Source organism: Passer montanus, unplaced genomic scaffold (genome assembly GCF_014805655.1).
Source record: "Passer montanus isolate IOZ18808 unplaced genomic scaffold, ASM1480565v1 scaffold35, whole genome shotgun sequence".
Classification (NCBI taxonomy): Eukaryota; Metazoa; Chordata; class Aves; order Passeriformes; family Passeridae; genus Passer; species Passer montanus.
Genome location: NW_024368263.1, coordinates 2,107,483 through 2,131,380, shown reverse-complemented (window position 1 = coordinate 2,131,380; position 23,898 = coordinate 2,107,483). Strand labels below are relative to the sequence as shown.

Genomic DNA, 23,898 nt, shown 5'->3' with positions numbered 1-23,898 from the left:
AGACTAGTGGTGTAGGCTTTTCTGGAGTGTGTTTGTCTCATCAAGGGGGAAGATCAGTTTGGGAGTTTATCCTTACATCATCCTGGAAACAAAGCCTTCCACATGCATCTTGTGCTGCTTCCTCAGGTGTCCCCTCCACCCAAAAATTAGCATCACTCAAGAAAGGAGTGATCAGCCAGTCCTACATCCATGGAAGAGGGCTGCAAGCTGCCAAGTGAGCCTTGTTACAGCAGCAGCCCCACTGAACACACACAGCAGCTCTTCAGAGGGCACAGGATTCACAGGAAGCACCAAAACTGAAAAATCTTAGACTTTTTATTGCAGGTTCAGTGTTAGTGTTTTGGAGAGCACAGCTGCATTAGAAGCAGATATTGTTCCAACTTCCCTTCCCCACAAGACTCTGCCACAAACTCAGCCCCAGGCAACTCCAAAAATCACGCCTAGTTTTGCAGTGCAGACAAGTGTTCCAGAGAGGACCAAGACCCTCACGTGATTGGTCACTGAAGAGCAAAAATGATCCAAAGCTCGCAAAATGAAAAGGCCAACACATTAACTAGCATTCCCTGCTCTGCTGGGACACACACAGAGCCTGTTCCCAGCTCCCTGGCCCAGGGATGGGAGCAGCCCTGCCAATGGGGTGCCCCAAGCCGTCCTTTCGGGATGTTCCGCTAACTTAGTTTTGATGAAAGTCCCTGCTCTGCTGTGCAGGAGAGGAGAGGCCACTGAGCTGGCACGGAGCTGCTGTTGGCTCAGCTCTGCCAGCAGCACAGCCTGAACATTCCCTTCTGTGCTCTGGGGTGAGACACAGGCAGAAACAACCCCAGAGGCTGCTCTCGCTGCCCACACAGCAATGAGCAGTCCCTGTTCCCTTCTCACAAGCTGACAGCTACTTCTGTTTAGCTTTTCTTTCTGCCCCTACAGGGCAAGAGAAAACACACTAAAAAAAATCATTAAAGGAACTTAAAAATTCAAAACCACCTCATTTCTCCATCTCTCTCAATTAAGGTGTAATTCCCCCCACTGCCAGTGGCCCCTTCTATTGACTTGTAAAGTGCTGGTCAGGTTGATTTTTTTTTCTATTAGATCTCACGGCTCAAGACCCTGAAAACCTCAACACTCCTACAAAAATAAACAGCTGTGTTATGCCTATGTTTTATGGTATTGCCTTTCCATGCAGATTTCCTTCTCTTGTGGAACCCAGGAGAGGGGCAGGCCCAGGTCTAGTCGTCGACGGTGATGTTGCGGAAGAGATAAGCCATGGACTCGCCGTTGTGGATCCGCCGGATGGCCTCCGAGAGGATCAAACTGATATCCACAGTCTTTATCTTGGGGCACTGCAGCTTCTGCACCTCGTGAGGAACTGTGTTGGTCACTACCACCTATGGAGGGCCAGAAAGGAAAGGAAGTTGTGCTGCTGGAAGGTTCACCCTCCATGAGCAGGCAGCCTGAGGGGTGTGTGCTGCTGTTTCACAGCTCAGGGGGAGAACTCTCTGAATATTAGGAAAAATGACTAAAATAAATGGTGTCCCCTCTGTGACAGTCTGTTGAGGGGACCAGCATAACCAGCACTCTCCAGCAGGCTGATGGGCCCACTCAGATCACAGGATCTATTATTAAGCTTGAAATCCTGTCCTCTTCAAGCAGCAGCAGCCCCTGACCAGCTGGGGGAGAGGGGCTGCACAGTGAGAGCCACACAGCCCCAGCTGCAGGGAGGGAAGGGTCCAGGCAGGGATGACTAATATTTCTGTTAGGGAGAAAATACAGTAGGGAAGCAGATCTGATCTGAGTAAGTATTAATCACATACACTTTTTTTTTTTTGTTCCAATGAAGCAGCAGCTAACTGAAAGCACCTGATTCAATGAGTAATTCCAGACATAAGCTACGTGCCTTGGGAAGGACATCAATTTGGGAGTTTTGGTGCCAGCCCCCACTCTGCAGTCTGGAGAGCAGACTCACCTCATCAATGGAGGATTCCTCTATGAGACGAGGGGCATCTGCTGACAGGAGCCCATGAGTAGCCATCACAAAAATCTTGTAGGCTCCACGCTCTTTCAGGATCTCTGCAGCAGCTACAAAGCTTTCCACGTCATCAATGATGTCATCCTGAGCAGAAACAGAAACAACATCAAAGCCAGAAGTCTACAGAGCCTGCAGGGCAGGAGTGGATCTGCAGGCTACTGCAGCTTGGCCATGCACACAGATGAAAAATAGAATCCCTGTCTACTTCAGCTGCTGATGAGGACAGCCACATGCATGACTAATCTGTGAATGCTATTTCCCTGGTTTAATGACCCTTTTGCTAGTGTGGAGAACAAATCTTGTGTCTTGGAAACAAATCAGTCCCTGCACATGCACTCAGTTTATCATCAGCAAGGCGTGTTTTTCCGTGGGGCAGGAGCTGCATGTTGATTACTTCCACTGCAGCATGGCATAGCAAGTAAGAGAGGCTTGGCAAGTTTTTTGTTTGGGGTTTTTTTAACACTTCAGGAGTTTTTTCTGTGTGCCCTGGATTTATTCATTACTTGCAGACATCTGACACTTAGAATCAAGGCAGCAAGGACATTTTAGGGATTAAAGAGCTGAAGTGCAAATGGTTTTCAACAGAAAGTTGAAATAATCAAAGCCACCAGCACTACTGGGGAAAAGAGTGTCTAAAAAAGACATTCCCACTCCTATACAGCCATCCCTCTGACCCTCAGGGATGCAAGAGCTGAAGCAAAGAGGCTGTGAGAAGGCACCCCCCACCTGTTCCCCTCACACTCATACCACAATGATGGCAATTCTTCCTCCAACGTCTCCAACCACAGTTATTGGCGGTTTCTCCTTGGCCATCATCACTAAAGAAGAAGGGAAAAAAAGAGTCCAGGTGACTCAGGCTTGAGTCAAACCCCAACAGTTCCACCAGACAAGAGGCTGAACCATTAAACATCTTACACTGATGCAGACACAGATGTGCTTTAAGTGATCCTGACACCCACCTAAGTGAGAAACTCTCATTTAACCATCATTTTTCTCCTCAAATGAACAGCACTGCTGCATAAAGAGGAAGTTCTGTTTCTGTGGGGATTTTGTACTGACCTCAGAAACAGAAAGAAATTCCAACTCTCTAACAGACCCCTGTGCAAGGAGAGCTCCAAAGCAGCACCTGGTTTATGGGCAATATCAGTGACCTTCTCTGTGCTCCAGCACAGCACTTGAAAAAGGGTCCATTCCATGACTGGGAACAACAAATGGGCTTTTCAAGCAGCACCTCTCAAAGGGCAGGTGCTTTACAAGGTGCAGCTTTTCACCTCCTGGACTCAGTAAATCATCTGTAGGACCAGAGACTTGCACTGCAGCTCATTTGCTTTCTCACATCACCAAACACAGAGGGGTCTTTGAGAGGGTGTAAGAACCTTAACACCACCTGCTCAGGCAAAGAAAGCTTAAGGAAGTTTGCAGAAGCAAATTTGCTGATTATTTTTAAGTGGATTAATGGAAAGAGTAGGACAAAATCCAGTTGAAACTCAGTTCAACAAGCTCAGTGCAACCAGCAATTGGATCAAAGCATACCCTGACAAGCTGTGCTACCTGGCACACAGTGAAGAGATGTACTGGGAAATAAAATTCCATTCCCTCCTGACACTACTTTTGCACTGACAGGGCTCATGCAAAACCACACCCTGCCAAAATTCCAGCAGCATCATGAAAATACCAGAGAGCTGAACTGAGATGCACTGAGAGTGTCCAGATGTAACACAGCCTGCAGACTTACACCAAACAGCAACCAAGCTCCAGTGCAGGCCAAGGACTTGCTGTCCACCTGCCAAACCTCTCACTGGCCATGGGGTGCAGGTACAAAAACCTCCAGCATGGAAGGGACACTGTGGTGGGCAGACATGTGTCAGCAGCTGACATCTGGGCTGATCTAACCACTGAAGCCAAGAGGCACCTCCAGCATTTTGGAACACTTACCTGGCCCACCTCCACACCCCACAGCCCTGTTTTATACTCTCCACAGTGAGTGCAAAGTATCCTACCAAGGCACTTGGTGCCCCTCCTTTTGTAAGCTCAGGTCTTGCCAGGATTCCAGCCACAGAGGCTTCTCAAGTGCCTCAAGGACTTCAGACAAAGCAAGATTTTTCTCTTTTAGGACAATCCACTTCAGTGTAATACCCGAGCAGCAGGAGAACACAAGCCACTGCCCACCAAAAAGCCTGTCTAAATATCGATCTCTGCTCTCCTCACCAAAAAAGTCTTACATCAAACTCCTCATCCTGCACATCAGGATGATCCAGTACTATTCCCATATCTCATCCGTGCCTGGGAATGTTCAGAGTGCAAGCACAGCTGGGTGAATGACTCACACTGAGGGATATGATGAAAGCAATTTTAAGCACCACAACTTCGAAGATTCTTGTGTAGAGCTGTTCTTCACATCATGACCTACCCCACAGGCTGGTTTTCCATAAACCTACCAAAACTGTATGAAAAGGTGTCCAGTAATTCTGTTTTGCCCGAAGTGCTATCACTCATTGCCAGGTTTTGGAGTAAAAGTCACAGCTACCTTGGACTGAAGAGTTAATCAACAGCTCTTCATGGCACAGACTCCTCAGCCTCCCTTGCATGGTTATTTCTGAGTCTCCTATCAAATGCAAAGTCACATCTAAATCCTGAAGGAAAAATATTCTTATGAGAAGGAAGATTATTTGTAATAAACGAAGATTAAGCACCACCAGAGATAAGCAGATCATAAATTTCAGTTACAGGCACTACTGACCTGTTCAGATTAGTTATGAGTTTACTGTCTAGTCTGGACAGTAATAGAGCTCCTGGTGGGACCTGTGAAGTATCAAAAGGATCCACCTGGCTGCCATCCCAGCCTCTGTGTGTATCCACTGATGAGTGCCATCTCTGTTTACAACAGCCAGGTCAGGGGAAACTTTTCTACACAAATGGTGAACAGGCCTGGGGAGCTGAAATTCAGCACTATTTACTCACAGAATATGGAGTTTCAGCAAATCAATATCCTTCTACTCCATGAAGGAAGCAGACACATTCCTTGCTGTGCTTAAAGGCTAACATGGCAACCAGCAACATTAGCAGTGCTTTGCATCTCTGTCTGTTTTTTAAAAGCTGTATTTCACTTTTGGTTTATTTTTAAAGAATGGTAGGCAACGTGTCGACCTACCCGGATCTTAAAGAGATGTTCTCCCTTTTCCTTGTTCAATTTTCTCTGCAAAAAAAAGAAAAAAAAATTGCAAGCTAAAGATCTACCCACAACCACATCAAATCTCAACTGCTCCAAGGTGATGAGAAGGGGTTAGTGCAGCCAGCTTCTTCTTCAAAATCTTTGAACATATCAAGATGTGCAAGTCAGAACTGCTACGAGGAGGTGCCTTGAAAAATGATCCAAATAACAAAAGAATATTTTCCTCCCAGACACAAACCCTCTATGTTTGCAGTCAGAAGAGGGTAACAGAAATAAGCCACGGTGGTACTTTTGCATGGTGTAACCCCTTGGATCATGTACAAGTTTGGTTTAAAGAGTTGCTGACTTTTTCTGGAGGGTAAGAAAAGATGCTTGTGGTATCTGTAGCTTCTGAGGAGGAAAAATAAAAGAGAAAAAACTAGACCAACCACCATTTCTTTATAAAACAAGAATATCAAAGAACACTTTCATTCAGATGTGCATAATATACACCAAAGTACCACATGTTAAAGGCAGGATCACTGGCACTAAGAAAGAACATTCCCAGGTGTGTAAACATGTTGCTTTAATTAAGTGGTCAAAAACAGGTTAAGAAATACTAAAATAAATTCTGCTTGGAGCTGACAGTGCAAATTAAAGTGACAATCACCAAGAAATGTAATGCTGCATTTATGACAGAACCTGGGAGCAAAAGGCTGCTCAAGAATGAACTGTTTTGTGCAGAGATAACCTTGGAAGGACAGAAAACACCCCTGTGCCCAGCCTAAACACAGGCAAGATGGGGGCAGGGAAGTAGGACCAGACCCATGGTCACTCCAGTTTCTCCCCCAAACTCCCTTTGTGGCAGTTGGCTGGGCTCTGGGATTCAAGCAGACCATTAGCTCTCTGTATAAAGTACTGAATTCCAAAGCCACTGAAGGGATTTAACAGATGGTGCTCCACTCTTTCTCCAGGAAACGGGCAAAGAGTCCCCGTGCATTTGTTAAGGCACAGCCCCGAGCCAGCTGCAAGCTCTGGGACACAAAAGCACACAATCAAAGGGAATAACCTTGGAGTGACATCCTGTCTCCAAGGCTCTGATTTCAGGGGCTGCACTGCTGGGGGCTCTTGCTGCCACTCCAGTGAAGCATTTTAAGTGCAATTAGAAGCACCTCTGGCATTTTTCTGTTGTGGCTCCCTACGAATCAGAATATCACATCAGGCCATACTCACAGGACAATAAATAAGCCATTACACTGCCTAGCACTCATTAATTGGAGGCACATGATCCCTGCAGGAACAGGGGGAGAAGGTGCATGCCAGGACACAGGAGCCTGGCCAGTTCACCAGGAAGCCCAAGGAGAATGGCACAGAGCACAAGCCACAGCTCTGGGGCTGCTCCCCAACACAGGTTTCACCTCTCTCCTGGCTCTCACACAACTGTCTGCAGCTTCAGTTGCCAAGTCTGGGATGCTCCACACTGATGTGGCTGTAGCTCAGTGGGATGCTCCACAAGAAGTCTCAGGAACATCCCCAAGCTCCTCCCTGCCAGGCCCAGGTTTGGTTGCTGAGCCAGGCAGACTCACAGCTTTTGTTTTGACAACTGGAGGGTTTGGGGACAGTTTTGGTGTTAGGAATATCCAGTTCTGAGCAGCAGCACGTGTCTGACCTTTCACAACACAGCTGAACCCTGCTACACTCTGCCCTCAGAGCTTTCACCATCAGGAAGGGAGAGCTGAATGAGGGTTTGGAATTATGTGACTTTTGAGGTGGGAAGATGCTTTTCAAATGACTGAATTGGACAAGAAATGAGGCACAGCAGAGAGGGTCAGCACAGACACTCACAGCACTGCCATCCCAGCTGCACTTTCACCTGTCTGGCAGAGACTGTGACACAACCAGAATGTACAGACTGCTTTTAGATAGGGATAACCTCAATTCTGCACCTCCAGAACCCAGCTCACTCAAAATCAGGTATCTCTCAGGTTAGAAAACTGCAGAGAAAAGCAACTTCTGCTGAGAGTTTGGGACAAGTCAGCCCCACAATCCAGCCCATGACAGAGAGCTGCCAAGCCACAGCTCAGCTGTTCTATACTGTGCCTTAGGCATGCTGGGATGGAAGGTCATTGGTCAAGTGCTGAGTCTGTGCAGCAGGAGATAAAATAAGAAGTGGTGATACACAGCAAATTAGTTTGTGTTTGGATAGCTGAGGACTGAAAACAATCTTCCATTGGATTCATAACTAAACTGGACAAGGGCACGTTTCTGTATGAACAACCATTTACAGGGTTCTCCAGCAGCACAACCTTCCACAGCTGAGCTTCTTTGAAGTGACATGGCTGGAAATAAACACACAGTCACATCAATTCCTCCACAGCAGACAAATGTCAGCTGCTGACATTCTGGAGGACAAAATTCTCCAGAATAGGAGGGGAGGAAGAAAGTGAAGAATAACCATGCAAATTCCTGCTTTCTTGGACAGGCATGGAAAAACTCCCCTCGTCAGAAGGAGAACAATAAAGTCCCAAACTTCATTGCCAAACCCCACCTGCCCCCCAAGGCCCAAGAGGAGTTTCACCAGCAACAAAAGCACTGTTTAACTGATTGTATTCCAGTGAGACACAACTGGGGTGATGCAAAATGCCTGCAGTCTTACTTGCCTCCCCTCCACAAGCTGCCCACAAACTGGTTGGATGTTCTCCTTGAATTTCCAAAGATTAGATGATTATCAGTAGCCCAAACCACTGCTGGTGTTGCCACACACAGCAGCACCCAGCCTTTCCCACGGGCACTTCTCAGCCACCTTCCTGCTCCCAATTTCTGTCCTGCCAGCACCTGCCTAGAAAGCTAAAATCCTCCCAAAAGGGAGCTGGATTTTGATTGCACTGTTCTTATTTGACTGCTGCAGGAGTATAAGCAACCCTGAGGATGGCATTCCCCAGAACACAAGTTTCCACTTTTTCTTTTGCTCTCTGCTCCTAAATCAATGGCAAGAGCTCCAGAAGCAGGTCAACAATGCTCTTGGAGAACCTATTCACCCCAGCCACACAAAGCTCAAAACCTTGTCATTGGAATATGATCATCTGGGTGCCAAGGTGAAGATTTCCAGTAGTAACAATGGCTACAGAGAGGGGAAGACAAAGACCAGCCTTGCCCCACCCAATGGAGCCAGCAGCCTGTCTCAGTGGTTGTTATCTCATTACTTACACTTTTACATCTCCCTTGTTTCATCAGCTCAATGAAATCTGTTGCTGAACACTAAAAGCACCACCTTTATCAGAGGTTTGTCAGTCTAACACTATGGAGTAGGCACAGCCAAGGAGAAAATACTGATGCAAGGAGAAAATACTCTGCATGGCCAGAAGGAGTTAAATAAAAACCTTCCCCTGTGACTTCTCCCACAACTCACTGATATCAACCTTTCTATGAAAAAAAATTCCACGGGTCTAGCTGCCTTTAGCTTGGTTACACCCACACAGATAAACCAACAGAAATTTCCCACCAAACTTTTTTTTTCCTCCCCCAAAGGTAAGCAGAGAAGCTTGCTCTTACATGGCAGCTCCAGGCCAGGATGCACAGTTGCATTTTTGAGCATGGGAGGGGAGTGGCGGCCGTCGTCCATGTCCTGCTCCGTGCACTGAGCCTCCCCATGGATCACTGCCAGCCCCAGCCGCAGCCTCTCGGCGTAAGACTGAGCCCTGCAAGGCAAGAACAGCCCCTCAGCAAGGTGCTGGCTCATGCAGCTTCACAGCCCACCACAGCAAGACTCACTCACACCAACAGCAAGCAGAGGCTGCACCTCTGTGGCTGTTTCTTGCAAGAAACCTCACTGGATGTGACTCTTCATTCCTCGTTATTATCCCAAAGCCCACTCTGCCCCTTGGCTCCACCACAGTGTTCCTCCACAAATGCTTTCTGAGATGGTCAGGCACTGCTGAAATTCCAGCAGCAAGGTGAACCCCAGGTGAACCACTTCAGTGAGACTGCCAGAGTTCATGCCCATAGGGATGGGAATACAAAGTTCAGCTATCTGCACCATATCCGTCCCATTTCCAGCCACAAAAGAATTATGACCAGATTGTCGATCCATCTGCCACCCTCCCACACTTTCCCTGGTATATTTTCCACCAGCTCAGGTATTTTCCAAGTAACTTTTAACCAGCTAGCAAAGCATTCATTTACCTTTTAGCAGCACCAGGAGATTTGGCTACAATAACTGCGTTTCTGTAATCTGGAATCTGGATGTGACAAAAAATTAATTCATTAAAAAAAGGCCTTCTTGCTAGGAAGCAACTGGTTTGATACATGGCTGAATAATTTCACCCATCCTCCTCCCCAGAACCAAATTTTCATTCTGTGACAAGAAACTAGATTGGCAACTGCACGTGCTTCCAACACCAGTATTTGTGCATTCTGCAAAGGTGGGAATGTTCACTATGTTTAACCCTCTCCATATGGGGAAGCCTTGCTCTCACCATGTGGGAATAAATCATCATCTTTTGCACATGGAGAATAAAACCTCCGTGCCCTGCTCCCAGCCCTGCTGTGCTCAGCACTCCTACACTCAGCCCAAGACAAAGTCTATCAATAATTCAGAGCAGACAGAAATCCAGCACAGCACAAAGGGAGAAGGGGAGCAGTTTAACAAGATTTCAGAGGTGATTAGAGGCAGAGGCACAAGTATCATCTCTCAAATGGCACTAACTCCACAGAGAGCAAGCTCCTCTCCTGATTGTGCTGCAGTTCAGTTTCTATCCAATCACAGAAATGTAACATCTTTCCATGAAACATGCAATAGGAACCCCCTGAGAAAGAATTCATTAACAGAAGGATTGACCTAGACTGACACCACCACCTCTACTTAAGCAGAGCCCCAATGCTGCCATCACATTAAAATGAGTTCAGACAAGTTGATGTACACAGAACTAGAGTAACCTCACTTCTTCCTGTATATACTGAAGCAAGAAAGGGGATGCTCTCAGGTTGTCTACTGGAAAACTGAAGAAGCCTTGGATTTCCTTTTGGTGAAGGTCCATAGTGATAATGTGTGTTAAACCTAAAGGGCAAAAAAGACAACAATTTATTGAAAATATTCCCACGTGGCTGGAGTTCCTTCAACACCTCCATTTTCCAGACTGTTTTAGCTATTACTCAGACTATTATGCCATGTCATAAAATAACCATAAACAGATTAACACAGAAAGTTCCACAGACTTAATGAGAAACAGACATGTGATAAACCACAGCACTGGGCTGACACTGTATTTCACTGTAACATTTCTAGGCCACTTCCCCAGGTGCAAGTTACAAAGAAACACAAGAGAGCTGAAGAAAATCAATTCCCCCATGTGGCTGGAGATCTCAGCAACCCATCCCCACACCAAAGAGGAGAATGGAAGGACAGGTGACCTGTGGGATGCCCAGCAGCACCAAGCCTGCTGTGCTGCTGCTCCCTGGGGCACTCACCTGCCTTGGCAAGCATTGAAGCCAGCAGCTTGCAGACTATGGAGCCCCTCTTCCTCATTTTGCTCTGCTTGCTGTAGGGGAAGTAGGGGATGACCCCAATGATGTTCCTGGCACAGGAAGTCTTCAGTGCATAGGCCATGATCAGCAGCTCCATGACAGCAGTATTCACATCTCTAGGAGATTTGAACACAATTCCAAATATTAGCAGGTGTTTTTCCAATGCAAGTCCTTTTCCAGTTGTATCCAGACCACCCCTCACCAAAATTCCAAGGAAATAATGCTACATCTCAGGCTAATGTATCCCAGACCCAGACTGCAGCCATACAGCTCCTTCCACAACAAATTACAATCAACTCTTACACATACAGGACATGACACCAGCACTAAAGAGCTGTGGACTGCAATGTGATTTTATATTTTAACATAAGGTGTATGATGATTTCCCTCCATAATCCAAAAGAAAAGGCTTTTTATAGAATTTACTTGGGAACTCATGTCACTTGATACAGTGTAATTTGAAATAAAATAGTCTTTTAAAGAAGCAGGACACATGCAGCCAACATAATTTCATCCACATTGGATTTCTTAGGGTATTTTCCTCTTTAACAGTGTAAGGCAGGTTATTTTTCCTGCCTTAAGAAATACTGCAATTTGAGCAGTACAAACTCCAGACAGAGCACTCTGGTGGACATCAGCATCTCCACACTCTTATCTAGAGATGGAAGGAACAACAGCACAGGAAATGATAAAGGACTGTTTCCTGAAATTAAAACCAACAAAACAAAAAAGTAACCTAGGCAGAGAAATCACAGAATATACTGAGTTTGAAGGGCCCCATCAGGATCTGGGGTACAATTCCTAGTCCTGCACAGGACAACCCCAACAATCCCACCTGTGCCTCAGAGTGTTGCCCAAATGCCTCTTGAGCTCAGACAGGTTTGGTGCTGTGACCACTTCCCTGAGGAGGCTGTTCCAGTGCTCAGCAGCTCTCTGGGTGAAAAACCCTTTCCTGATACCAACCTAAACCTCCCCTGACTCACCTTCATGCTGTTTCCTTGAGTCCTGTCACTGGTCACGAGACTGAAATATCCCCCACAATATCTGCTCCCCCACAATCACTGGAGTGTATTAATCTCCAATTTAATTAATTTTAGGATGGAGAAAGAAGCTAAGCCCTTAGTTCCCCTTTAATTCTTAAGGCAAACACCAAGAGACACTGTCTGCATCACCACAGGCTGACTCAAGAACTTCTGGGAACTGAAGAGCACGTGCCTCAGACGGCAGGACAGGCAGCACAGACCCCCTTGCCTGGGGGGTTCCAGCAGGGACACTCCCAGGGACACACACATGTCCCCAGCCCAGTGAGGAGGGCACTGCTGGAGGGGCTCAGCTGTGCAGCCCACGGTGACAGGGCAGGGCTGACTGGGCCATCTTTCCACACAGCAGCAGAGGAGCAAACAGAGCAGCCAAAAGCTCTGCAGAGCTTTCTGGACATCACCCAGACACTGCTCAGCCCTGTTTTCCTCCTGAGACAGCTTCTCCAAATGCCCAGAGACATGACCCATGACAAACCTCTGACCACTTCAATTTCCCCACTGCTCTCCCCTCCTTTGGAAATTAACCTCCACTTGTGCCTCCTCTTTTGTGAGGCTCTGGGTCTCTTTTGTCCTGCTGGCCCTAGCAGCCTGTGCACACAATGCCATTTACACACAAGAAAGCTTTGTTGGCTCTGGAGCACCCAGCCAAGAATTACATAAAACACAGCCCCCTGCCACACTGGACAACAAAGAACTGTTTCTTCCCTTTGGTGATTTAGCTGTGCAGTGGGGCTGTGAGAGAAGAAAAAGATGCTACTATCAGTGTCATATAAAAACAAAGTGGTCAAACTGAAGCCTATTTAAAGTTCACCTGAGAAATTTCGTATTTTTCATCATTATTTTTCAACTTACTCTTTGAAGTAAGTGGAAGTGGAAGTATGGAAAGCAGGTAGAGAACAAGAGTGGGACTTCAAAAGGCACCAGCAGTCCTGGTGCTGCTGCAGGACACCAGTAGCCATAATGATGGAGAAGTTATTCAAGGAGGGTACTTCTCCCAGTATTCAAGCAGGATCCCAAGCTGGACTCTGGGAAGCTCCTGCAGATCACCTGGCCAGGCACTGGGCAGAGATGGATGTGTCTGTCCCTCCAGCAGGGCCCAGGGTGGCTGGGCTGAGATGGCTTCATGCTGAGCCATCACTGACCTGCTCCTCTGCCAGGGGCACTGACCCCAAGCAGGGGCACCAGCTGGGGAAAATGACATTGGTGGAGGAAGCCCAGCCCCAGCATCTCCAAAACAGGTACCCAAGAGAGCATCCCAGGCTCCTTGCTGCCCTCATCTCCTGAAGCCATGCTCAGTTAGTTACTGCTGGGAGGGCTGAGCCAAGACCTCACACAGGGCTGGCAGCTCACACCAGGACACTCAGAGACAGCTCAGCTGTCCCCCACCCCCTGCTTACCACACCAGAGCCTTCCTTGCTGCTCCTTATCTCCTCCTGGGCCACCCCTGGACACTCCTGCTCTGGAGGCTGAGCAAACACTTTATGTGACACTCTCCATGGACTTTGCAACAATCAGCACCAACACTCAGCATTAAAAGGCTCCTTTTGCCTTTAGGGTATCACAAAATCACCAACTCCTTCATTTTTCTATTCCCTAAACTTGTGCTATTTGATTTTTCCCTCACAAAAATGCCAGTCCACACACCATTCTTGGATGGTAACTGTCCTTGTCACCTTTTTTTTGGTTGTGCTACAGCTTTTATGACAGAGAGCCTGTATCAAATATTCAGGTCTTTCTGTGATCTCTGTGCATTTAAGATGCAGACTGTGAATTCACACTGCAGCATAACAATGTTGTTTCCCTCTCTGCTAACAAGTCCTAATATTTTCTTTTCAAACCACTACTGAGTGTAGGAGTCCTGTTCTAAGATTATTCCACACAGTTGTTGTTTTGACTCCTGAAAAGCTCCCTGAAACCCACTGTAAAACTGAGATGTCCTTGAGCCTGTCCTCTCTAGCAATGCAGCAAGGCACAGCTGTAGCTTAGGAATGAAAGATGACTTGGCTGCACAACACTGGCTCCTCACCTGGAGGGCCTTGAACATTCTGTCTAAAAAAAATCCATTTCTTGGCCCAAATCAATGAATTTAGTTAATGGAAAATCAAGGGGGATCAACTAGTTAAAACAAAAGGGGAGGTTTTCCCTTCCCAAACTCTTCCTGTCCCTAATGCCGAGTTAGCTCTCTGAACACTTGATCTGTTTCATGTTTACACAGCTCTCAGTTACAAGTTATTCCAGAGAACTCCTTCACAAGGGACAGCAGAATGGCACCATTCACCCGAAACATAATCCTGCAGCAGGGGGTTTTCATCTCGCAGAGATTTAGTTGCTCCCTGAGGGAGGAAACACTTGGGGCATCTCTCTGGAGAGAGATGAGCCCTAGGAACATGTTTCTGCCTGCAACAGGAATTCCAGAAGTGAGTAAGCTGGTCTAGCAGTCCTGCTGATTTCTCTGCAACAGGCCAAGCATTTCACAGAGGAAATGAACTTGAATTCTCAGTGGGCTCTATTTCTTTGGCAAGCAAGGAAAAATCCTGTATCCAGGCAATTCTGCTCCCTGCTACTTCTGAGCTAAAATTGAGCTCTGCTAACTTATCACTTCTTGTGATCTCCAAAATCTAAGCAGAATTTGGTAACTTGGAAAAAGCTATCAGAGCAGGAATGTCCTTGTTCTGTTAATATCAATACCTCATCTCTGAAAACAGCACCTCCCCTATTCACAGCAGGTCAATTTGAAGTTATCATTTATTTGTAGGCTCCCTTCCCTTCACCCTAGTGCTGTCCCATTACTCTTCCTGAGCCAGCAGGCAGCAAGGTTCCTGGGGTTACACATGGTTTTCTAGTCCCTGCTTACTTGCAACACTTCTCTTACTCCAAGCCTAGAACAGCCCAAAATAAAACCCAAAAAGGCTCACCATCATCACAAACTGTAAAAGCACACAAGGGAGGCTATGGGTTTCCACCTGAGGTAAGTTTTACACCACTACAATAAAAGGGGAAGAATAATCCAGCCTGCAATGAAAGCAGCAACTCTGTTTGGTGGTGGCTCTGTTGCTTGGTGGTGGAGGCAGAGGAAATCACCCATCCTGGGATGGAATTGCCAGTCAGGAATCATCCAACAGCTGAGCCTGACAGGCCATCAACACACAGAGCAGGGATGCTTCAGTGGAAACCATCTGAAACTCCTGTTCCTGCCTCGAGTGACACACTCCAGCTATTTGATGGGAAACATCTCAGTGCTGCAATCAATCCCCTGGGAATGTTAACAGCTTAGCACTATGTGAGGCCTTCATCCAAGTCAGAGCAATGACAACAGTGCATGAGTTCCACTGCTTATTGTGCTGGTTTACAGTGAGCAAACCACTGAACCATCTGCTGATCCAGGTATTCAAACACATCCCAGGTGCAAAACTGAGTCCCAAGTGCCTCACCTGGGGATTGTCTGTATGATGAAGATATCCTGGCCACGGACAGACTCTTTTATTTCAACTCTTGTTTCTGAAAAGGATGGAAAGCAGAGTCAGTTTTGTTTCCAAACATCAGGTTGACAGTGACAACACACCATGTTGTAGCAGCAACCTTGCCCCCTGGTCAGGGCAGATGAGGACTCGCTCCTCTGCCCTTTGTGCACACATGTACACAGATGAGCCAAGTGGATTTTCCAAAGGTTGGAGCTGGGTACAGCTGGCATAAGATACCAGTGAGTTAGCTGTATTTACAAAGCAAAAGCAGGCTGAATAGCTGTTTACTTTTTAGAGAATTTAGAATTTTAGAATTTAGAATTTTAAAATTGAGAAGACAATTTACCTAACTTTCAATGAGAAATCCTTTTCATGCTTCCAAGGAGTGCTGACAGCTGTCAGCAGCACATTCATTAGTGAGCAATTAACCACCCAAGGCAGAACAACCTTCAGTACTTCCAAGAAAGTAACTCAGCACTTTTTGCACTTTGCTCTTTCAGCTTACCATGAGATCAGCTCCATGCTGGCTGGAGAGCTCAAGGCAACACCAGCAGCACTGAGTTCAGAGCAAGAACTTGTCAGTCTCACTGTCAGGGTCAAGACTGACAAGTTCTTGCTCTTGCATTCCAGCACTGACACAGGTTGGAAGTCTGGGTCTCTGCTGTGCACCACTCCTGCAGTCCCTGGCTCAAATGCAGCAGCTGAGCCTCCAGCAGCTCTGCAAAGCCAGAGCAATGACTCCAGGTTTCCCAAGGTGCCTGCCTCAGCCATTCATTTCCCACACAGTCATGAGCTAGAGGGCAGGGGCAAGGATAAGGAGAGAAACAGCTCCTCAGCTATGGAATTCCAAATCCAACTGCCTTGCCCTGGCAGTAACCCTACAGGACTCTGCTGAGAGCACACTGATTTGCTGTGCAGTGATGAAAAACTACTTCAGACCTCAGGGCAAGCAACCTGATTTAAAACCAACTCTCCCGGGCAGGAATGCACCAGCCAGCCCAACCATAACCAAAGCAGCTCTCCCATTGTGAGGCCCATTCAGCCGCAACAGCAGCACCACAAATCCTCCACCCCTTCAGCCTGTAGCAGCTCTCTGGTTCTACTCTCTTGCAAACAAGGTATCAGAGGTCTTGAAACAGTAAATGACTCTTGGCTACAGAATCCTGCTGGCCAATATCCTTGTGTTTTAGCCCAGCATCTGAAAATGGACGCTTGCAGAGTGTTAACCTCCTTAAAAACAAAAGCAACCTCCAAGAGGCATTTTCCCCAGCACAGCCATGAATTTGCACTTTTAAAAGCAAGGGCAGCTGTAAATTCTGTGTGGCAGAGAAGGGATAATTTAAAAGCTCACAAGGCAGACACTGAAAAAGCAAGGCATTACTTTTAAATCTGGAGATGTTTTGCTCAGCGTAGGAGCAGAGAAGATTTGGCAGCAGGTAAAACCTGAGGTAGAACTCTAGAGGAGAGTTTGCAGATGGGCAGACAAACAAGATAACCAGAGAAAACAAGAAATATGTTTAATTGCCTTGTCCAAGGTCAGCCATGGAGGTTTAGCAGTGCCAGGAGCAGCAGCAACACCACAGCTGAATCACTGCACTTCTTAGACAGGTCTGCCCAATGGAGATACCCAGCATTTCTAAGATTACCTCAAAACAGTTGCAAATAGCAGAGATTTCTCTTACCTCCATTGGTTTCCTGGTACACCACAGATTTCCCCAGCTCAGCACCGAGACGCCTGGAAAGAAAGAAAGAAAGGATTAGAAATGGAGGAACCCAGCAGTTTGTGCTGCCAAGCAGGACTGGAGCATGTTACACACCCCCAAACACAGCACTGCCCAAGAGGGAGCTGAGAGAGCCAGCCAGGCTGCAGAGCTACATCCTCCCCTTCCCTGGGGGTCTCCTTCCTTCTGATGTCCCTGACAGGCCCTGGACACCCAGCTCTGCAGCAGGTCACTGCTGTACCCAGAGCTGTGTGACTGACCACAGGCTGGGACTCCTGATGGCAAAGGACACCTTGCCAGCCTGTGCAATGCCCCCTTGGGCAGGTCTGATGTGCAACTAGAGTTGAATGATTTACTCAGACTCAATTAATGGCCCCTGAGTCACTTTTTTTGACTCCCACCTCTTTTCCTTTTCTTTTTTCTCCTTGAACCTTCCTTCTGAAATAACTCAAGTGATTAATGAGATTTTAACTTCAAATTTTTTTATTTTATCAAATTACTCCTTCCTTTTCTCAAATATCAAATCTGCAACAAAGATTAGTCACCCTCCTTCTCTTTTTAATTTCTTTCTTATAAAACAAAGACTCACTTTGAAGAGCATTTTAAAAGGCTCCAAAATGCAGACTTTTCCCTCAGGTGACACTTCAGTATTTAACTGTACTGACAAGTAATCCATTAGTAAGCACTTAAAGGCTTTTGTGCTTCAACCCAGAGCCTCAGAGACCCTGCAGCAGTGGAGATGCTTCAGCCAAGTGAGATGGAGTGGGGCAATTCCCTCCTTTCCCAGGATCTGCTCTATGGCCATGGCCACACAATGAATTGGGAAACAGCCTGAAAAATACCTTTGTTCACCACGCTGACTATGGCAGCAGTTTCCTGCCTGCACTTGTACTATATTTACCTGGATATGTGCCAAAATTCTGCAGATCAGGACTAACTCTAAATAGAAGAGTCCATATCTTCTGCTGCTTTTTTTTCCTGGTCTCCAGCCTTCAGCAGTTGGTCTCACTCCATCTCCTTACCCACTAACTGGGCCTTGCACTTCAATTGTCACAAAGATCTGTGCTTTTAGAAGTGGAAGAGCAACACAATGTGACCCTGGCATGCTTCTGTCCCATCAGCAACTGCTGGGCTCAGCTGTGAGCCCAAGCTGGAGTCCCAGCTAGAAGCTGGCCTGGAGAGTGTGCCTGGGACAGCTGAGATAACAGACACTTGAATGCCACGGGATGTGTTTGCTTAGCTGGCTCCAAAGCACGTCTCTGGCACACACACCCTCCCCACCAAGTGTCTGGCAGCACGTTTTGCAATGCCTGGGCTGGTGACTGAACTGCCACCTCGAGAGCTGGACATGCCAGACTGTCACCAGCCCTGCTTGGGGACCACCTGCAGCATCCCCCTGCAGCCCAGGCCAGACAAGACTCACAGATCTCTGGCTGGGCCCCTCTCAGCTCAGCTGGGTTAAAACTTGCAGCTGCAATGCAAAGGCATCCTCAGTACCTTCTGTACCTTCCAAAGGGCTGGCAGCTGGTCAAATATAAGCAAGCCTGGGCACCTCAGGGACAGACTGACACCAGAGGTGAGTTTTGCAGGTGGGATCCTGCTGTCCTGATGAGGATAATCTGGCATTTGCAACCACCAAGCTTAGTCCTAATCACTGCTAAGGCATGTGAGTCCAAACAAGCTCAGAAACACACACACAGCCCCCAGAGCAGTGTGTGGTGGGAAATGTTTAATGACTCACTCTTGTTCCTCCACAACTGCATGGCAAGTCTTGCAAGCTCCCCTTGGAGGCACGTGTGCAGACAGCTTCAGTCTTTGGACTTCACTGCAGACAGCACAATCCTACCTCAGTACTGGGGAAAGGAAATCCATTGGAGAGACTGTGCAAGTGCTCTTAGTCAGCCCTGAATCTCTTAGCAGGAAGGAAAGCTTCAAAATCAGTCCAGCCAGACTCATCTCAGCAAAACACCCCTTGGAAGGTGGCACTTTCAGTGCTAAGTGGTGGCAAACAAAACTGTATTTGTGTTGCTCAAGAGGAAATGTTCTCACGTTGTACTAGGGGAGGTTTAGATTGGATATTAGGAAACACTGCTTCCATGAAAGGGTTGTCAAGCCTTGGAACACACTGCCCAGGGAAGTGGTCACCATCCTTGGAGGGATTTAAAAGACATGTAGATGTGGCACTTGGGGATGTGGTTTAGTGGTGGCTTTGGCAGAGCTGGGTTAACAGCCGGGCTCAGTTTTAAAGGGTATTTTCCAACTTCATGATTCCATGATATAGCCAGCAGAAACCAGAGCCCAGTGCTCTCCTACTCACCACAGAGCAGCAATGCAGTTTGTGTGCTGCTGAAACAAGAAGCCAGAAGCACAAGTTTGCTCCCATGGCAAGAGGAACTAAACCAGCTTGGCTTGGGGCACTAAGACAGCTCAGTTGTCAAACCTGGGTGCGGGGAGCAGCAGAAGAAACAAGACACAGATGCCAGCTTAGGGGAATGAGCAGCTCTAGTCAGACAATAAATCCCAGCTCTGCTCCAACTGTTGACTGTAAGTAAACAAGAGCAGTGGATATGAGATAAAACTGCCCATGAAAGCCCCAGATCCCTGCCTGCAGCACTCCAGGGGAGGCACAGACACAGCAGGATCAGAGGCAGCTCCCCCTGAGCAGCTGAGGTGTGCACCCCAGGGGCACACCCTGCACCAAATCCCCTCCTCCAGGCTTCAGCTAGACAAGGTATCAGCCAGGGAAGGAGTCTGATAAACCCTGACTGAGTCAAGAACAATAAAGAGGGGACTGTTGGTGCAACTCCTGCTGTGAAGCACCAAGTTCCAGAGGACTTTTATCAAAAGGGATATTTGCATGGAAGTCAAGGGCAGGGCACAACCTTATCAACCACACAGCCTAGCAGCAGCCAGAGTTCAAAGATAAATTTCCCCTTCCTATTACCTCTCCCTTGTTTTCTCTTCCATCCCAAATCTTTTCTCTCAAAATCCTCTCTATCCTGAAGCTCCCAAATGGTTGCTGCTTTAGAGGATAGAGGAATTGAACTGACAGCAAGAACTGCTTTCATCCAGCTCCAGCACTAACAGCATAATCACATGAACCTGGGCTACCACAGTTACTGATCACTCATCTGCAGACACAGACAGACCTGCCCTAGGACAGAGAAAGTGCCACTGCAGGTAACCCAGACCACACACCCAGCAGAAATAAAGCTGCTTCTGGGAAAAATAACATTTTAGGTCCTGCAGATAAATCACATCTCCAAGCAAAATGAGCTGCTATCCTCACACTAGCTCCATCACTAAACCAACTCCTCTGGGGCATGACAGCATCTAAGAGAAAAAAAAACCCAATCTTTATGACTTTAAAAATCCTACTCAGAGCAACTGGCCAGTAAAAATTCCTATTGATCTGGAGTCTCTCTGTAAACACTGCCCAGGAAGGATGATCTAACTTTCCGCAGTCTCAAAACATGCCAAGAGGATATTAAGCTGTGAATACAAAAGTGTTTATAAAACTTGTCTCAAATTCACATCTCAATGCAAACAGCTCAGGAGTTGCCTATAGTTTAATGAGGAAGTGACACACTGCAGCATTTTAGGAAACACTGTGAGGCTGTATCAGATTGTTCTGTAAAATGCTCCACTGAAGACTCAAAAACCACTGTACCAGGCTCTTGAGACAAAGGGCAGCCCAAGAGACTCCGTGTTGAGCTGAATCAAATTTCAAGGGGCAGATGTGCTCCCAGTACTTTGTGCCATCAGAGCCTGTGTCAGTGCCACTGAGAAGTGCCCTCAGCAAGGCTGTGTTTCCTTCTCCCCTCTGTGACCAGAATCCAAGAGTTTTGTCAGGTTATCTCCATAGGGAGCTTCCGGCCAGCTCACAGCACAAACATTCAATTTGAAAAAAAAATCTCCACACAAAGCTCTTAATTATGATATTTTATTTTGGCGTATCCTCTTCATTATAAACACTTTCCCTGGTCTCAGCTCTGCAAACTCCCAACTCTTCCCACATCTACAGACTCCAGGAACTGGTGCAGACTCAGAAGGAGCTGGAGCAGAGCACAGAAGGTCTGTGCTGTTCCTGACTGTGGCCAAATCAAGCCACAGACTGACTCTGAATTGCTTTTCAAACTTTAACAAATCTTCAAATAAAGATCAGTCATGGTCCAGCCAGCACAATGGCAGCTCTGCTGTGCACTTCCTAATGCCTCAGCATAAGAACAGCCAGGAAAGGAAAGGGAATGGCAGCTTCCTGGATACAATCTGTTTAGATATCCTTAAAACTATCTGAGCTCTCCTTTGCCTCTCTCCATCCATCCAGCATGACTGCTTATTTGAAGAAAAGTCCTTATTGCTCATCTACCACTAGAATCACTTGTTCCAGCCATGCCAAAGCCAAGCAGCCCAACTGGCAAACACCAGGCAGATTTTTCTCTACTGCTACCAGCCCACTCCTGGTGAAGGAACTTCCTCTAGAGCTGTGCTGGCCAGGACAGAAAGCTCCACATGAGCCCAACTGCTCATCCACACTCTGTGCTCCACCTAAACTGCACAGAGATGCTCTGACTCCCCTCTGCCACCTTCTCACGTGCTGGCAAGATGACCTAAAGAATACATTTCCTAACAGAAATCCTCCTTCAGCTGAGGGAGGCTGCTGCAAGTCCTCTGAATGTACTGTCTCCCTCCAAAGCAGGGCTCACTTCCCACCCAGTCACAGAAGACACCACTATGGGTTTAGTGTTGTGACCCAGCTCCCTGCAGCCAGAGGTCAAAACACAAATCCCCATGTTTTCCTAATTCCATGTCGTTTAGGCTCATGGCAACGCTTTATCTTCAGATCACCAGCAATTTCCATGCTGCAAAGTGAGTGAATCTCTGGAATACTCACATCCAGGGCTGGCAGTGAGACAGTATCACATCCCACATCAGGGGGCTGCAGGGGCACTGGGGAGGCATTAGCAAGATTCAATCACCACCCCTCTCCAAGCCAAACACACAAGCAGTGAGAAGAATCTAATCTTTGTACCTGCTGAGCCAAGCACTGCAGTCAGAGAGAGATCTAAATGCATCTGTTGGATTAAAGATCAAAAAGACTTCCTAGATCTCCCTCCCCCCAGCAGCACACAGGCCCATTAAGGAGCAGAATTAGGAGCCATTAGGTCACAGAAATTATCTTTCTCCCCTGAAAATACAGCTTGTCATCAGGCCCCAAGTCTGTCAATCACAGCAAGAGTTTTCTTTCCATCATGGAAAGAATTTAAAATAAAATAATCATCACTCTCAATTTGTAAGGGAAAAGTAAATATATGGGTTTATTTATGTTTCAGTGGTGCTGAATCTAAGGAACATCTTCATTATTTCAAGTTTCACAAGGTACTCATAATCTAGCACCATCTCCTCTCCCTGGTAGTCACTACCATCAACTAAAGCTCTGAAAACCTAAAGTGAAAGTAAGACTGACCATTAATCACTGTCCCATAACTAGAGAATGCTCAAGGGGAAGGATGAAGATCAGATCTGTGCCAGAACATGATGCTCAGAGCCTGAAACGAAAGCAGCTCTGGAAATTTTGCAATGAACAAAGCAAGGAGATAAATCAGGTGTCTGAAAACTGGTCAGTGTCACACTGCTCCTCTCCAGGCTTGAGGTTTAAAAAAGGGTAAGTCAGAACCACTCAAGTAGAGATCTTAAGCTCACACCTACAGGGAAAGAACAGAGCCCAGGTGGACAGGTGTCTCTAATACTGCGTGTTGTTTTAAAGTTCTTTTAGTACTTTTACTCAAGGTCATAAAAAAACTTTAAAAAGAACACACAATATTAGAGGACAGACTCACCCTTGTAAGATTGCTCCAACACTATTTAAAGGTGCAACTGACCTCCCCAGCAAAGAACAGGCTGAGATGTGAGACAGGGAAAAAGGCAGCAGCCACGCATCTTTTGCAACCTGAAAGAACAAGGGATGTGTTACAGATCAGCTGAAACAGCCCTTGAGCTCCCAAGGGAAGGCAGTGCAAAACCACTGCACTAGATGCTGTAAATGTCTTTAATTTTGGGAGACTTTTTACTGTGGGCAAATCTGTACTGCACACAGTTCCAGATTCTGCACCCACAACAAAGAGAAATGTCCTTAAGCCTCAGTTAAGCAGCAGCTGTGTGTCACAGGGCTGTGCTCCTGCCACCACCAGAGCATCCACTGATGGCACAGCCAAGGGAAAAAACCCACATTGCTCCTATCAGAAATTTACTTGGGGAGAGATCAAGGAGGGAGCAGGGAGGTCATTCTGGATCCAGATCATGCTTCTTTCCCCCTCAGAGCATCCCTGGGATAACATCAGCACATCACTCCAGCCAGCGCCATGGCCTGGGGAAGCCTCTCTGCGTCTCTTCTCATTTCATCTTTAAAAAGAAGGAGTTATTTTTAAGACAAAGAGCAAGGAAGGATTGCCTGTTTGCTCCTCCAGTCCTGAGAACTGGGAGCTCACCCCCAGGGGAATTCTGTTGTGCTGTGTTGATGCAACAGAATGAGTCCTCTAAAACTCTGTCCCATCTGCTGCAGCAAAACTTACTTTTCCAGAGAGATACATTAATTTCAGAGTTCAGTGAAAAATGAACAGGAAATGTGGAACAGAACTGACCAAATACAGCAAGAATACATGAGCCAAAAAAAAGTTTTCCACTCCCAAACACAAGGATTTTCCTCTTAGCCTCACACTTAGACAAGTTCATCACTATTATCCAACACACCTCCCAGCAAGCAGCCAAGTCAGCTCCGTGGAGATAATCTGTGCTAAGGATTGAACACTATTTATTAAGCGAACAGGATGAACAGCAAAGTGTTTTCATAGTTTAAGGTGGCAGCACACCTGTACTTAAGTCCTACTTCCAATTTAAGCACACCCTTGGAGCTGGGAATGGGACAGCAGACACCTAGAAAAGATAACTGGGGTGCTGTAATCTGCAGCAGGGAAATAAGCAC

At 46.9% G+C, this 23,898-nt stretch overlaps 1 protein-coding gene across 5 annotated transcripts in view; it reads right to left on the bottom strand.

The window, feature by feature from the left end:
• Nucleotides 1-297: 297 nt before the first annotated feature.
• PRPSAP1 (phosphoribosyl pyrophosphate synthetase associated protein 1) overlaps nt 298-23,898 on the bottom strand; it is a 25,303-nt gene continuing 1,702 nt past the window's right edge. For 4 of the 5 annotated variants that reach the window (XM_039716187.1, XM_039716185.1, XM_039716186.1 and 1 more), the window contains 9 exons: nt 16,878-16,930; nt 15,166-15,232; nt 10,638-10,810; nt 10,112-10,227; nt 9,354-9,409; nt 8,724-8,869; nt 2,768-2,838; nt 1,958-2,104; nt 298-1,379 (listed from right to left, as the gene is read on the bottom strand). In XM_039716187.1, coding sequence (XP_039572121.1) covers nt 1,221-1,379; nt 1,958-2,104; nt 2,768-2,838; nt 8,724-8,869; nt 9,354-9,409; nt 10,112-10,227; nt 10,638-10,810; nt 15,166-15,232; nt 16,878-16,930 — 988 coding nt within the window. In that variant the 3' untranslated portion in view covers nt 298-1,220. Of the gene's footprint in view, nt 1,380-1,957; nt 2,105-2,767; nt 2,839-8,723; nt 8,870-9,353; nt 9,410-10,111; nt 10,228-10,637; nt 10,811-15,165; nt 15,233-16,877; nt 16,931-22,756; nt 22,867-23,898 lie in introns of all 5 variants that reach the window. The other variant, XM_039716188.1, reaches the window with a different exon arrangement.